The 17,525-nt window shown below is 36.1% G+C and overlaps 1 protein-coding gene across 6 annotated transcripts in view; it reads right to left on the bottom strand.

Annotated features, from left to right (window-relative positions):
• Positions 1-17,525, bottom strand: part of fhod3b (formin homology 2 domain containing 3b) — a 174,914-nt gene that overhangs the window by 65,067 nt on the left and 92,322 nt on the right. For all 6 annotated transcript variants that reach the window (XM_084435705.1, XM_084435706.1, XM_084435707.1 and 3 more), the window contains 2 exons: positions 11,006-11,073; positions 7,465-7,570 (listed from right to left, as the gene is read on the bottom strand). In XM_084435705.1, coding sequence (XP_084291831.1) covers positions 7,465-7,570; positions 11,006-11,073 — 174 coding nt within the window. The remainder of the gene's footprint in view (positions 1-7,464; positions 7,571-11,005; positions 11,074-17,525) is intronic.

Raw genomic sequence — 17,525 nt, 5'->3', positions numbered from 1 at the left:
TTTGTGTATCGCTGTCATGACGACAGCACGGAGTTTTTTATGAATGAAAGCGGCTGACGCGCATAATTCATATCCTCCTGGGACCCAAGAATAGACTTTTGTCCACTGTAGTGGACATTATATTTTAGTGAATTTCTCTGACATCATACATGTCACATGACACAATCTGGGTGTCCTGTAAAGAGCACATTCAGGACTTTTCAGAGACACCAAATGTTTGGAGGTTTCACCATGAAAACAACTTCTCCTTGGTCTTTAAAAATGTCTGACATTAATTTAGTGATCAAATGTAGCATTCTTATGGAAATATGATAATATATTGTAATATATTTATACAATATATTATTATACAATATATTGTAATTATAATTTAAATTGGACTACTTTTCAAATTGTATTTCATAAAACAACATCTCAGGAAAATGTTATGGGTTTTCAAATTAAAAAAAATATTTTCTGTTACAGAACAGGGCATTGATTTCATACATGTCCACTATAGAGGACATCAAGACTTAAATCATGTTTATCAGGCATTTTGTGAGACACAACAAGTGAATATGGAAATAAATTATACATCAATATTCCTATGAAATATTAGATATTATTATTAAAATGTTGCCAATTATTACTCCAATTATTACACTTCTTTTTTCATTAAATGTTGCTCCAAGAACACATTAAGGTGCAAATTAGATACAGTTTATAGATACATTGCATTGAATGGGAATATTAATTTATGGACATTTTACCCACATATTGCATAAAGTAAAATGGTGTATCAATTAATTCCGTTATTTCTTTCATAACACAGTTGAGAATAATCTTTATACAAATTTTGGTTAAAAAAATCATGAAACCCCCAAATTTATTGGTGATTGAAAAAAATCCCATTGTTTTTGCCTATACATATAATTTCATGTCATTTTATTTTTTAAACAACTTAGTCCTGGTGTCCACTACAGAGGACATAGCATAACATATGAATAAAATATTATTTTGCAAAAATGTTTTTTTACCATTTGTTTATTGTGCTCTAAACAGTGTGATGACATGGAAAAAAACTAAATTCAAAAAACTTTTTTTTCCTGGGTCCCAGGAGGATATTAAAGGTATCGACCACTGATCTATATAGAATGTCATTATATAGATCAGTGGTATCGACTCATTTTTTCATTTCATAACTCCTGACACAAATTAAGACATAACTGTCACTATGAGTTTCTCAGAATACAATAGTGGTCAAATACTGAAACTTGAGTATTATATATTTTTAATTATGTATAGTTTGTCAAGGTATAACATTAAATCTGATAGTAATTTTGAATTAAATAAATAAATAACGCTTCAGTGCGCGGGCGCACTGGCAACGGTTAACAGGTTAAGGGCAGAGGTTATATTCATCCAGGTGTTTACAGTGGTTGTCTTTGCCTTATTGATCTTTGCAGTTGTACACTCAAGGCAAACTATGTAATGAAATGAGACTATCCAAAATTGCTTCAAGTTTGTATCTGGGGTTATCCACTGCTGTAAAATAGCTTTTTTTGCAGCTGTGAACCCTGCCATCAACACTTTTTTGTCACGTAAAGAAAATTGGTACTTTGAATCATCATTCAATAATATTAAACAGGGGTCCAAATCCAAATGTAGACCTGTAAGATCATGCAACATAACAATCACATACTTCCAGAATAGTTGAATCATTGGACAGTCCCAAAACATATGTAGAAATGTCCTGTTCTCCTTTTTTCCTGTTTGTCACCTACAGTATAGGTCAATCATTGTCCAGCTGTTCCTATTTAGTTCCCTCATTTACTATATGTATTCTCCCTGTTCTGTTCAGTCTTTTGTCGGTTATTGTCTCAAATTATGTGTCGTATTTCTCCTGTTTTCTATTTGAAGTGTTCCTAGTCATTTGTATTCCTTATTCCTTGACTACCAGTGACAAAAAAAATGTGTTACTGCACTTTTGATTAATTTCATGCATCCTTGCTGAAAACAAAAACAAAAAAAATGTTTGTTTTGTTTTACATTTTCATTAAAGTTTCTGTTTATTTCCAGGGTTACGTAAAAAAAATTCCCATATTTTCTATGTGGTCTAACTGGATCACACTGAATATACCTGGCTAACATTTATTTTACATTCAGCCTGTCATGTCAATCTATACATTTGAATGTATCCTGCTGCTTCACTACCTTGATTTTCCCAGACAGAGCAAAATAGGATCATAAGTGTGCAAATGTGTTGGACAGAATACAGAGTGTGTTAAGAGGGAAGGTGTAAACCCAGATTTACGCTGTGGCACTAACCCAACTTCTCCATGTGTTTTCATGCGCTTGGCTGGGAGTGATGGCGCTGAAATCTCAGGCCTCTAGTATTCCTATCAATGATACCCCTGGTGCTCAAAGCAGCCAACAAGAGCGGCCCAGCAGAAGAGCTGCCTTATCTCACCATGATATGTCATGTTCCCCCAAGAGAAGATGTGGATCTGTATTGACAAATGCATGTTTAATGTGCTGAAATGTGCTGGAAATTTGTGCTTAAAAAGTAGAGAATGGCTTCAGCAACTCTAAAGTCATGGGTTTGATTCCCATGGAATGCATGAACCGATAAAATGCATACCTTGTAAAGTCAAAGTATAAGAGGCTTTGGATAAAGGCTGGAATTCACTAAACAACATTTAAAATCTGAACACAACCTGAACATCATTCACTTGCCGATTTGTCAACAGTTACAGAGAAAAATGGCCATCATTCACCACAACTGAAGATCACACACTAGCAGACTTTCAAGTAATTCTGAACACAACAAATCGTACAGAAACATGACAAATTTAAACAATATGTGTTCTAAAATCATATAAATTTTTTAGAACATGGGAATTCCATCCTCTTTTATTGGATGGAATCATAATCAAAAGCTAAAAAATAAATAAATAAATAAATACTCGTACACTACGCAATTTTCTGTGAAAACTCTAAACTCCAACTGCCTTAAATCTGCAGACTGGCCCTGACTTTTGACAACTAACATTCACTCTTCCAGACAGTAAAATGGGGCAAAAACCTGGGCAAAATTCATGCAGTGTACACTGGAGGAAAAAAATGGTGTAGAAACAGTTTTCACTTGGAAATTGCTTGGAAATTTCACAATGAAAAGAAACAGCAAGTAACCAATTGATTTAAAAATGAAATTTTGAGGTAGAAAGACTGAAATATTTACCAATAATCTGTTTTATCTACAACTTTTAATAATTTTCACAGTGTATTCCGGCCTTAGAAGTGCCTCCTAATATATTTGACTATTTTCTATTTTATTCTACTTGGACCTGGTCGCCTCATGGGGGCAGCCATTTTGAAATCACGTGATCAAACGAAAACTTGCTTTAACTAAGTATTCTCAATACTATTCGATACTTTTGATTATGGAATACATGAAAAATGGTTGACTGTGAATTGCGCATTTCTACAATGGCATTTTTTTTTTTTTTTTTGCTTGATGCAACATCCACACCACTAGGTGTCTCTAGGTACCAGGCAAAAATGACATCATTCAGCGCAACGTAAACTAAACTGCTGAGTGCAACTTTAACATATTAAATGTCACAGAAAAACATTCCGTCTACACAACGTTTTGGTTATTTCCAGTAAAAAAAAAAAAAAGACACATTTTCAATGTGGTCTCAGACGTTTGGACCTCAGTGCACATGTGTGCATGCTCCCCAAAAAAACACTGGAAGGAAAAGATCACCACAGCGTGTGTTTCTTCTTCTGGTCATGAGAAACTAGGTCATCTGTGAGCCAGGTTACAGCCATGCTACAGAGAAGACAGGCTACAACAGCAGCTCTTTCCCACAACCAGACCGATCCATTCCAAACAAACAACTAACTCGCACAAAAACACCAAAAACAGAGACAAATGAAGTAAACAAAGTACAAATGAGTGATTAAAAAGAGCAGGAAGGGATTGAAGCTATCATTTAGACTGCTTGTCATCATCATCATCATCCTCTTGATCTCTCTCACTGTATCTCTCATTCTCTTTCAGTTTCTCTCTGTCCCAGATGGGAATTTGGCATTTGGCGTCTTAATCAACTGGGTTGTTTGTGTCAATGTGGGTTCAAACCCATAACCAGGGCACAAGCACTGATTGCAAGTAAACACATTGAAATCAGGTCCCACTAGGACAATGCAACTTCATTTCAACTGTGTGTTTTATACTGAAACTAGTTTAGCTGTAAATATAAGGATGCACAACCTTTAGGGAAGCACGCAGGCTCAGTTTGAGATAATTATGGCATCCTGTTACCCAAAGGTGTGCTGAGTCTTACTGAGAGTCCATAAAAGCATAGCAGCAGCATGAATCATCTGGGTGTGGAAACTAAAAAAATAAAATGTGCAGGTCTAAAAAGGAATAGCCACATTGTTGCTGCCTATTTCACTCAAAAACACCTGAAGCACTTACTCAGAGCCACGATACATTGAGAAAAATACTTCTTTAGGAACCGTCCAGTGTAACTGTTGTACCAGTCGAATGCACAAAATGTATTTCCAGTTTGGGCTAGCTGAAATATTATGCTATGGGGAGTAATATGTAGCTTTGTTTTTGTGTTACAGAAAGCTGCTGTCATTGCGGACAGGCTGTAAATCGTACAGACTGCCAGTAAGTCTCAACATGCGGATTTAGTGTTTAGGTGTCTGTCGTCAGTCCCTGGCCCTGTAAATCCAATCGCTTTGACTATAAACAAGCAACCCCAGTAAAGAAATCACTTTAAGCTCTCTCAGAACACACATGAACACTGAATTCATGTAGCTTTTACAAACAACATACAATATACTGGAATGGCATACACTACCATTTAAAAGTTTGGGATCAGAAAGATTTTTTGTTTGTTTTTGAAAGAAAGAAACTAATACTTTTATTCAGCAAGGATCCACATTTGTGATGATATATGAGATTTCTATTTCAAATCAATTCTGTTCTTTTAAACTTTCTGATTATAAAAAAAAATCCACACAAATATTAAGCAGCACAACTGTTTTCAACATTGATGATTATCATAAATGTTTCTTGAGAGACAAATCATCATATTAGAATGATTTCTGAAGGATCATGTGACACTAACGACTAGAGTAATGATGCTGAAAATTCAGCTTAGCCATAACAGGAATAAATTACATTTTTAAATATATTAAAATAGTTCATTTAAACCGTAATAATATTTCAGTTTTACTGTATTTTTTTATCAAATATATTTTTGATGCAGCCTTGGTGAGAATCAGCATTCAAAAGCATTTTTTTAAAAAAACTTACTGACCCCAAACTTTTTAACTGTAGTGTGTATTGTATTGCATATAATATACACAAATAGTACATATAGACAACATTAATTTTGTGATTTATTTGACTGATTTATAGCTGATCCACTGGATTTCAAATATTGAAACGTATGGGTCCTTGAGGCACATTGAGGAAAGGGACTCTAAGTATTTAACACAAATGTCGTAGTGGGGTTAACATTTTACATAAAATATTAAGTTTGTAAATTATAATAATTTATAACGTTTTTTTTTTTTTTACTATAGCGAAATGAAGCTATAGCTGTTCAAAGTGAGGATTAAAAATAACAGGCCAGAGCAGCTTACACTACATTCCCAACAATGCATACTGTAAATACAGTACGTCATACGGCTCTAATGTAATGTTCTGCTTTTGTGTATTTGCATACACATTTGTATACACACAGATGCCCCGCCACCCACATGCACAAACAACCTTTTAAAAAGGGAAGCTGATACCCTCCAGCTTAAACATACGAGTATACCACACAAATACGCTTCAGATGCCCAGATGTAACCAAACGAAACACTAAAATGCACCATCACACGCACCGTTCATTGACCCCAATAATTGCCATTCACAAACGTGTTGCTCCTGTTTGCCCTAGTTAATTTATTCTCTCCATGCATGTGAGGTGAAAGGTCAGGCATGTTAACAGGCTGCTAAGAGCTTCCTCTGCCAGGGGATGAGGTTGCAGGCCAGTGGGGAGGTCTAAAGGGGACTGGAAAACCCTCTCCGAAAGGTCACCCGCATTTCACAGCCCACTGCGAGAGGGCAGCGCCCACATGCTTTAACGTCCAATAAAAAGGCTTGGCAGGATGTTGCAGATCGTAAACTGAATTTAAACAACCCCCCTGACACCCCTCCCTCTGAGGAAAAGAAGACATTTTGATGCTTTATTGCCAATTAATAGTGCTGGGTGGAAAATGTTTGGTGCCCAGCTTTAAAAAAAAAAAAAAAAAATGTGTTGGAGTTATTTAACTCCTTGTAATGTGGTTTGGATGTATAGATATTTGGTATTGTGGTATAGTGTTAGTGGTTTGTAGTGACACCACTGGTAGTTACAATATGAAGAGTCAGTCACAACACACTTCAGTGAACACTAATTCATAAGAATATACAAGCATTTACAATTTGAATTACTGTTCTATACTTAAAATTCTGATGTAGCAATTCATTAAGTTGGGGCGATATATTTTAATAATATATTTACAATAATTTTGCTGACGATAAAACATTAACATAATTATTTTATTGCCGTTTTTAGACTAACACCACAATATTTCCTTGTGGTTTTGTTAATAAATCAATAAATCAATAAATATGACTCAAAGTTTTGATTTGATTCATTTCCATAAATCTGTTGAAACTGTCAATTTCAGTAAATCAGTTCAAAATTCGGATTCAGCGATTAATTTGATACTCAAAAATGTTCATGGAAGTCTCTGAGTGACATTTTCTTAAATTAGAATGTTACAACAAAAACACAATACAGCTTAAAAGGTTGGGGTCAGTAAGATAGTTTAATGTTAATGTTAAAGTCACTTATGCTTAAGGCTACATTTATTTGATTAAAAATACAGTAAAAACAAAAATATTGTGAAATATTACTACAATTAAAATAACAGCATTCAATTTGAATATGTTTGAAAAAGTAATTTATTCCTGTGATGGCAAATCCGAGTTTTCAGCATTCATTGCATCAGTCTTCGGTCACATGATCCTTCAGTAATCGTTCTAATATGCTGATTTGGTGCTCAAGAAACATCTTATTATTATCAATGTTGTTTTTGATGAATAGAAAGTTCAAAAGAACAGCATTTATTGGAAATATTTTGCAAAAGTATATGTTTCCTGACACTTTTAAGCAATTTCATGCATCACTGCAGAATACAACTAAAATTGAAACAAAAACAAAAACTGAAACATTTGAACAGTAATGTATAGGCAAATATTGCTGTTAATTACTATGCATCATGTGTCTGGTGGATATATATTATATACTGTAACCTAAACAATGTTTTATAGGATGTATTATAATAGCGCTCGTTTTTTTTTTTTTTTTTTTGATAGTTGTTTGAATCATATACATTGAGTGTACAGTGTCATGTGTGGTAATGTGGTACCTCTGAGGATGTAGTTCTGGTAGTTTTGGTCAGCCTCAGCTCCCACTTTAATAAGACATGTGAGTCCCTCAGCCATCACAAACTCATGCACCAGATCTTTATCATCCTGCAGGAGAAACACAAGCAGCAGAAACTCAATCCAAACAGTTGCAACAAACACAGAAGAAACACAGCATGTAACAAACACAACACATGGTGTGTAATTGAATATCTTAAAGAAATTAACCATCAAGAAAGCGACACTCCATCACATGAACAAAAATGTTTTGTTTTGCCGCAACACACTCTCAGGGGGACCAATGAGAATTCCAGAAAGGTTCAGTTATGATTTCAGATATGCACTTGATTTCAAACTGACACGGCCCAAACCGAAGCTTACGCATTCCTATCTGTCAAACGCTCTGTCAGCGTTTTCTCTACGCTCCCAAAAGGTTCCCACTCCTACACCAACACATGTTGCATTGTTCTGCAAACTCTCTGTCCACCAGGTGCTGGGAATTTCTTAAAATAACCTAAAAGTAGCTCAACATGCTTTAATAACGATTAGAAGTTCAAACAGAATGTTAATCTATTAAAGTTATAATACAATTTTACAATTCAAATTAAAAACAATTTATTATGCAATATATATAAATTATAAAGTATAATAATATAAAGCATTAATCTATTGAATTTAATACAAATTTCAAATAAATAAAAATCTTGAATGTCTTGAAAATCTAACAATTTTAATGATTTAGAATATATTTTCAAAATGATAATAAAAGGTATTACTGCATATTTAGAGAATATTTCATATAATTATTTTATAAAATCTAGTTTATTATCTTATTTTAAAGCCAGCTGCAAAGATTTTTAAATGCAGTTCTACAGTGTTGTTTTATAGAGCTGTCCTGGACTCGTCCCTGTAGTTCCTTCAGATCTCCCTCAGTGAACACTTACAGTTTTAAATCCTTTTCACTTCCTACCCATGGAAACCCTTTGTGTTTGGGCTTGAGTAAGTTTGGGTTGCTAAGTGCTAATCGACTGCTTCCCTGCAGTAAAAAGTCCATTAAACACACTGTATAAGAGGTGTGAGGAGCAGTACGTGTCTCCACTTGATTTATGGCACTCACACACACACACACACACACACACACACACACACACACACACACACACACACACACACACACACACACACACACACACACACACACACACACACAGGCCCACGGCTGGGCACACTTCACTAATTCTACAATTACAGCATGCATCCTTCCTCCGTCCTTTATTTCATGTGTAGAAGAGTATCAGGCTCCAGCCGTCACTGATGTCCAATATTTCTCCTGCTTTGGGATTTGTGTGGACACACCCTATTGGCTGATTTGAAAATGATTAGGGGTGTTGGATTTGTGGAATTTATATTGGCGCAGACAGCCTATAATGACACAGTATGCCCATGTCTGGGGAAATACACTTTACTGCACATGCAAAATATACTTAAATGCACGACAGCATAAAGAATGCAATTCTTGCCGTAATTCTTCCTGAGTCGGGTGATCAATCAGATGACTGCTCATGCATAAAGTTCTCAAGTGATTCATACATCTTAGATTAAATTTTAGGGAAGATTTTGAGGATTATGAGATTGGTTTCAATAACTGGAACTGCTGAGCTGGAATTCTGTCCAAGAATTGTGTGTGTGTGTGTGAGTTTTTTTGAAAATGTAAAAATGCAGAAAGTTTTCTGTGATGGGTAGGTTTATGGGTAGGGTTAGGGGACAGCATACACAATTTGTACAGTATACAAACCATTACGTCTATAGAGAGTCCCCACAAAGATTGTAAACCACCGTGTGTGTGTGAGTGTCAGTGTTGTGGGAGTAATTAACTAAATTAACTTTTTTTCAGAATTTGTTTTCTAAATAGTGTAGCTTTTACAGTAGCAAGCAACTTTATCCAACCTGTAGTGGCGTTAAACTGCTGATTTAAATATATGTGCTGATATATGCTGATTTACCTTTATGTATCTCTTTATACGTCTCACAATTTTGTCATACTTGTATACTTGCAATTTCTCGTAATTGCATTTGCGACAAAAAGTTAAACTCGCACAATTGTAAATTTATGTCACAATTAACCCAGGCATGTGGCGACATTTCTGCTAAATTATATTGTGTAGCTTCTTTCATGTTTTGTGACACTTCATATGTCAAGTTAGTGTATTGTACGTATCGCTGCAATTCAGAAATGAAATGTCCAGTGAGTGGCGCTAAAATGTTAATGCTCTAAGCTTTTGAAAATAACGTACCACCTACACTTAACTCTACCGTAAACCTAACCTTACCTAATCAATAGTGTTAAAAAATGCAAACGTGAGATAAAAAGTATTTGCCGAAGTAAACAACTAGCTATATTTTGACCATAAATGTAACTTAACTTATGTGTTAAGTTACATAAATGACTCATAATATAGGTCATGTGCTACAGTATTATTAAGGTCATAATATATTAATGTGGAAGGAACTGTGCAAAAAATAAGTCTTTATCAATCATAATCTGGCCCAGTCATTTTAATTTGTGTAAAACAAAGAACAAAAGTTGTTGCCGTTTTACTGCTATTAGTGTTAATTTCACCTGGAAACTGCAGTGAATATTATGCATAGTTACGTTTTTGGAATTATGCACAAATGTAGGTAGAGGCACGTTTTTCTAACGAGCCTAAGATGGTCAGAATGGGACTTTATTTCTTATTTCGAAATATTTCTCACAATTACATGTTTAAGTTGTTATTTTGACTGAGAAAACAGGCTCCCTTGGTGTGTTAGTTTGTTTTCTTTTATTAGCAAATTCTGTTCAGAATTAATGTTATTGCTCATTGATTCATTCAAAATCCCCATTTTTTACCAGAAAATACCACACTGATTAAATTATAAGTTAAAAAGAGTGCCTTCGATGTAGTTAGCTAGCTATAGTTAGCTTGTTAGCATCTTGCATTGTAGCTACGTAACTAGTTTTTAGGGTAAAAGGGGGTTGCTTCACTGTTGTTGAACTACTTTGAATTATGAGTAGCATGTAGCCTGAAAAGTTACAGGTCAGTTAGCTTCCCCCAACAAAGTTGTATATGTGCTCTCGCAAAGCTATGTATGTTTGTGTTTGTTTGTGCTCCAGAGTATTTGTGTGTGTTTATGTATAGCCTCTGGCAGGTTTAAATTACGCACTTGTTGACAGGTGTGAAAGTTTCAGATGCTTTTGTCATTAAAAATGCTAAAACTTTAGTGGAAAGACATTTAATCTCATACACACACACAGTGCGATGTTCAGACATGGTTCCTCTAGAGGAAAAACAGTAGCTTCCAGCACAGCTTTAAAATCAATCAATGATGGAGACTCCAGCTTTGGTATCTGGAAATTTCTGTGCAGTGAGAGAAATTCCAGCATACCCATACAGCTCAAACATGCATGAAAACACAGACACACATTCACACACATGTGCTGCTGATGAAAAAGACATTAGCAGGTGCCTCGTGCTAACGCTAATTCGAAGTGGGGCAGCTTACCTGAAAGATTTGCTTGAGAGAGAACAGAGCCCTTCGCAGCTCACGTCCGGTTGAGATGTAGAGCTTTTCTGCAGGAGAAAACAGGGAAAAGAGTTTTGAGTTGATCTTCATGTGGTTCACTTTCTAACTAATTGTTTGCAGGTTAGGGTGGAGCCTATTTGGATTATTTTATTGTATTAATGTGACAGATGCTTCATAACTCAAGCTCCAAGATAAAGTACTGTGCATCCCTCACTGTTCAAACTGCAGTTCTTCAGTCTGCCAGTGTGTGGCAGGTTGAGCAGAGTACTGTCTGTGTGCATTAGTGCAGTAGCTAAAGAAAAACCAGCTTGCAGCCTCTGACTCAGCACCTACATGAAATAATGATCATGCATCTCTCTCTCTCTCTCTCTCTCTCTCTCTCTCTCTCTCTCTTTCTCTCTCTCTCCCCAGTGTCCTTGATTATCTCTTTATCGACGGCTTTGAGGAGCTGTGTATGGAAACCACAGGCTGAATCTCACAACATGCGGTGTTCTCTCTCCGTTTCTCTTTCTCAATGTGTCCCCATAGAGAACTCTCATTAACATTCCGACCTCAATATTGGCAGCCTGAGAGTCCAATTTAATCTTGCCTACTGCTGAGTGCGTGTTTGTGAATGTCAGATGTGTGTGTGTGTGTGTGTGTGTGTCTCAATGCAGGTTTGCATGAACCAGTAAAATGTCCTCACTAGTTGGTTGTCAACATTTTTTACTTTATAAGTGAGGGCATTTGGCAAAATATAGTGAAACAAACTGTGTTTAATTTAATTTATAACATTATTCTAAATAATATATTATTCAATGGTACCATATATTATTATAATACAAATTGAATCATTATATATAATTTAAAGGGATACTCCACTTTTTTGGGAAATAGGCTCATTTTACAACTCCCCCAGAGTTAAACAGTTAAGTTTTACCGTTTTCGAATCCATTCAGCCAATCTCCGGTTCTGGCGGTACCACTTTTAGCATAGCTTAGCATAGATCATTGAATCGGACAAGACCATTAGCATCTGTCTCAAAAAAAATGACCAAAGAGTTTCGATATTTTTCCTTATATGATATGACGCAGCGCCTAAAAATAGGCTAACTTCCGTCAACATAACCAACGTGACAACCTGCTTGCCGGCTGAAACTACACAAACTTAGTCCCGGTCACGTTGGAAGTTACCGAACTGGGGACTATTTTCAGGCGCTGATCATATCATTACGCCTGCTATACCCATGGTACGGCAGCAAAGTTTCTTGATTATTACGCAGGAATGAGAGTATAGTTCCTAGCCATATCAGCCTAGAAAATCGCAACTTTTCATTTTCCGTCGATCTTAGTACACGATGTAACTACAGAAGAGTCAAGTTTTAAATAGGAAAAATATCGAGACTCTTTGGTAATTTTTTTGAGAGAGATGCTAATGGTCTTGTCCGATTCAATGATCTATGCTAAGCTATGCTAAGAGTGGTACCGCCAGACCCGGAGTTCGGCTGAATGGATTCGAAAACGGTAAAACTCAACTGTTTAACTCTGGGGGAGTTGTAAAATGAGCCTATTTCCAAAAAAAGTGGAGTATCCCTTTAAGCATAATGTTATCCCTCTTTTTTTCCCATTTATGTATGACTGAACCATCTCTGCCTAATACAGTTTCTGACATTACATATACAGTATGCAAAGTTCTGTTAAAAAAGCAAAACATTTTAGGCATCCTAGATAAGATAGTAAACTTTACACTGAGAACTTACAATAAAAGTAACGTTCGAGTATTTAAACGTGCAGATAGACAGTTTATTTTTTAACACATCAGTTTTTATATCTTTGATTTTTAATGACGGTCAGGTTATCGTTTTTAACCCATGTTGTGTGGAAGCTCCTAAAAAAAGTAACTGGCCAGCTGGCATTTTATCTCAAATTGGGCTCTTAGTAAGTGAATTCTGATCCCGGTGTGAAGAAAATAATTTGCACTAGTTTAGTTCTGCAAATCCCCAACCGCTAAGGAAGAAATGAAACTGCTAATAAGTTCCATTGCTTATAATTACAGAAATACAATACTGCATGAGCACCATATCCACCCCTTTTATAAATAATCTCACGTATTTTAACTGAAGGTTTGCGTTTATGTGCCAATACAGAGAGGAATTTTTCTTCCGGTTCGGCTTTATAATTGTCCGGAACATATTTCCAAGGCTTGTTTTCATATACAGTAAGAACAGGGTTTTGTGTTGAGTTTGACAGGACCACACCACTGTGATTTACCTCGGGCATATGTTTCTGTTGTGGGGCTCAACAAATCATGTTGAGCACAGAGAAGAACCGCATGAACCAAAGCCAGCCATCTTACTTTTCAACCAACGTGTCAGAACTTTAATCTGGCTTTACTCAAATGTAAATCAAAGCCACCTCTAGAGAGAAAAGACCTCTGGCACACCTGGATGCCTTAGATCCAGCTTATAACGAACAAAACAATTATTTAGGATAAACAAGTCTGTTTAAAACGACCTGACAAAAACATTCCAGAAAAAATAGTCAAAATAAACTTTAAAATATTCTCATTGAATGAAAACCAATGTACACATTCTTTTAAAGGGACCATGCTCTCTGTGAAATACATTTCAACAATACTTGCACCAAAACAGTCATAATGTAATTTTACAAGATTATTTTGACCTTTTTCTGACCCTTCAGCTACATTTTTACTGTTTAAAACAAACAACAGATGACAAAACATAATTTATTTCCAGCGAAATATAGTAGCGACTACACAGTAAACGAGTACACAGTGAAAAGAGCCATAGTGGCTTCTATTTTCTTCTATTTTTATTACAGGTATTTTGCGGATCAGATTAAGAATGATTATCAAAACATAGATGGAGTAGATTGAGTCAATAGACACCCCTGTACTGTACCTCTTCATGGGTCAGACATTACATTCGTTAACATTAGGCAGTTTTGATTGATATGCTATATATATGCCTTATAAGCTATGCTAGCTTACATGTGCATAAGCAATGCTTCTCTCGCTTGTTTCTGCTTCTTCTTTGCTTGTTTTTAGATCCAGAGATTCTGTACTATCTCGGAATATGCATAAACGCGGCCTCTATCGTACAACAGTGAACACATGGATTGCCGGAAAAACCTGTCAACGGCGGGAAAGTGTTGTGTCATAAATGACGGGAAATCTCGTCAATGGTTGGGAGGGGGATAAATGTGCAACTTTCGATGGAAAAATAGACTTTCCAAAAAAGTTTGAACGGCGAACTTGTAGCTCCCTTTCGTTCGGTCACTCCTACGTCACATCGGTAGGAGTTACCAACGAATTGGGATCCTAATTCGTTAGTAACTCCTACCGACGTGACGTCTCCGTTCCCTCACTCAGGGAACGAGGGTTACCATACGTAACCGAGACGTTTCTAAAGGTTGGACAGGAGAAAGTATAAAAAAAATAAAAAAATAAGATGGATTACATATTTAACTCTTCGTTAACAAGTGGACATTCAAGCTACCATTTTTTTCTTCTTTTTTTTTCAGAGGAAAAATACATACATTTATCAAGGCAGAAATGCTTCTTTACAATAAAACAAAAAACATACAAATACAAAGAGATCAAGTTCTCTTTGATCTGAGATCAATACAAAGACAGCACAACCCATGTCTGCCAATGGTCATGAAAATTAAATACTCAAGATGTATTGTATTTTCCTCATTTTGACAGCAACTATGTACAAGAAACAAAAAAAAAAAGAAAAAGAACTTTTTTTTTAACAGCATCTGGAGGTAATATGCTTTTTCCTCACATTTAACAACATGCCTTTTAAACTTACTCTCAGAATCAACATAAATAACAATAAAAGCACATTCTGTTCAAACAAATTTGGACTCCAAAGCTCCTCTGTCTCATGCTGCCAAGAACCTTAAAACCATCATAGCTAAAGCCTCCATTCATCCTTCCCTCAGTCTCTTCCTCGCCAGCATTTCTCTGATCCTGCTGGAATAGAGGAGACCAGACAGAAAGGACAGCAACCTTTACTCAGGGACTTCCATATTTGGCCCTCACTTTCTCTCTTTTTTTCATGAATCATTTTCCCATTCATCCAGAGTGTTCTGTACTGAGAAGTCAGCCTTTATCTTTCTTTAACTCTGATTCACCAAAATGGATTTTTAACAACGCTAGTATTTCCAAGTCTTCTGACAAGAGATTGCTCATTCTGCTGCATCAGTTTAAAGTCTGCTACCATCAATGTTTTCTACATAATTTATTATTTTGCAACAGGAAAAAACTCCACCCACTCTGATGGAATAATTTGTTAAGACTGATTCATGCAGTTAACTTGTCTGTCTTTTTAAACGATTCATTAAAAGAACTGTCCCAAAACAGTGATTTGTTTATGAATTGCTAAAAGTGTCATGGGTTTGGCTGATATTAGTATGACCCGGTTATACCCTGCTGTTGGATGCCATAACTCAACTCCAATATTCCACCCCAAAAAATAACAAACAAAAAAAAGTTCAATAAAAGTCATACGTTTTAGGAATCAGACTGCACTGGTATATTATTCACTTAAAGAACCACTCATAAGAGTCATTCGCTTAGGAATCAAGCTAAATGGACATGCTACATGTTTTCCATTCACTAAAGAGAACCAGCTCATAAGATTTATCTGTATATGAATCTGGCTATATGGGTCATGATGTATTTTTAGGATTTTGCTAAAACTATCTGGCTCATAAGAGTCATTTATTCAGGAATCAGGCGAAATTGGTCACACTGTATGTTTTTGATTCACTAAAAAGAACCAATTGATCAGAGTCATTCATTTGGGAATCAGACTAAACTGTTTGTACATTCCTACCCTTGTTTTATTATCTCACCATACTACTGACATAATCATGGTCTCTCACGTTACCCATAATTCCTCCCTTACACCACATAACACTCATCCCAGACCCCCGTCCTCCAGCTTTGAGCCAGCAAACTGGCAGGCTGGCAGAGGAGCTCTGTGATCACTGGAGGATGAAGGGTAATGAAGAGGAGGGTGAGCGTGGGATCATTTCTGACAGACCCTCTTACTGCCACACGGCACAGTGGAGTCAGAGAGAATGAGCTTCAGCGATCCGCAATCAGACACGCGCTGATTCAGCTAATCTCCAGTTCCTCTCTGTGGTTTCTGGATGAGTCTCATGAATGTGGTGATGATCATAAAGATCACACAGTGACAAACATAGTCATTAAACCACCATCAAGACATGGATCTTGCTGTATCATGCAATGAATCCTTCTTTTTGGAATAGGTTGGGTGTGTGTGTGTGTGTGTGTTTGTGTTTGTGTGTGTGTGTGTGATCTTGCTACTGTGCTTTCATGATCTCTGTATATGAAGGTTAGACCATAGAGTGTAAAAAAAGATGGACGACACCTTCACTCTTCCATTGTAGAAAAGTGAAGCCGCCTGACATCTTGGAGCTCGAGTCTTCCCACACTGTAAAAAATTATTGTTGGTTTAACTTAAAAAGTAAGTTACATTGTTGCCTTAAAATTTTGAGTTCATTGAAATAAAATAAAAAATGTAGTTCCTACAAATAATAGAAACTCAAAATATTATGTTATCTGAACCACATTAATTATCTAAGTTGATCTGACAAAAGAAAAAAGCTGCGATAACAAATCATGAAAATGATTTTTTACAGTGAAGGTATCAAGGCCCTGCCCACACTCCCGCAGAATCAGTTAGTACAGTTTACTGCAGAACAACTCATTATATCGGTGTGAAATAAACTGTTATGGAAATGTAGAAATTAAAGTTGAAGCTCCAATCTCCTCCTGAAGATCCCCCAAAAAAGTCTGTTGGTGCCTCAGTGACTACTTCGCACAGAGAAGCTTTAGATTACATGGAGAGGGTGGGGTTTATGACCTATAATGCATCCAGCCAACTAGGGGCGATCGAAGAGTTGTGGCTTCACTTTTCGGGACTAGTGCGGCACACTTGGTTTAGACAGTCTACTGTAATTCAGCCCTACAAAGACTTTTTCCAATAAACCTGTCACAGAGTTATTCCTGCCTGTCATAAAGCCATGCATATCAGCAGACACACACACTCTTACATATACAGACACACACACACACACAGGGAGAGTGAGGCCCTCCTTTAATGAGAAATATTTCAGCTCTGATTAGTTCCATACCAGCTGGCAGGGATAAGTGCCCGCAGTACTGTCCTCTGTCTCATCACGTTCAGGACGAAAAATAATAATAACGGATAGAGAGAAAGAGAGAGAGAGAGAGACAAAGGAGCCAGTCAGAGAGTGTGAGACAGAGTAAGAGACGGGAAGAGATGTAAATGTTTATAGTGCATATACCGTGCTCTTAAAAAGTATTAGGGCACATTAAAATATTGTAAAATATAAAATAAAATATTCTCAAATATAAAATAAAATGTAAAATGTAAAATATAAAATAAAATGTAAAATATTGTAAAATATAAATGAAATAAAAAAAATAAAAAAATAAAAAT

This window comes from Rutilus rutilus, assembly GCF_951802725.1.
Source record: "Rutilus rutilus genome assembly, chromosome: 17".
NCBI lineage: Eukaryota > Metazoa > Chordata > Actinopteri > Cypriniformes > Leuciscidae > Rutilus > Rutilus rutilus.
This window is presented reverse-complemented; position numbering and strand designations above follow the sequence as displayed.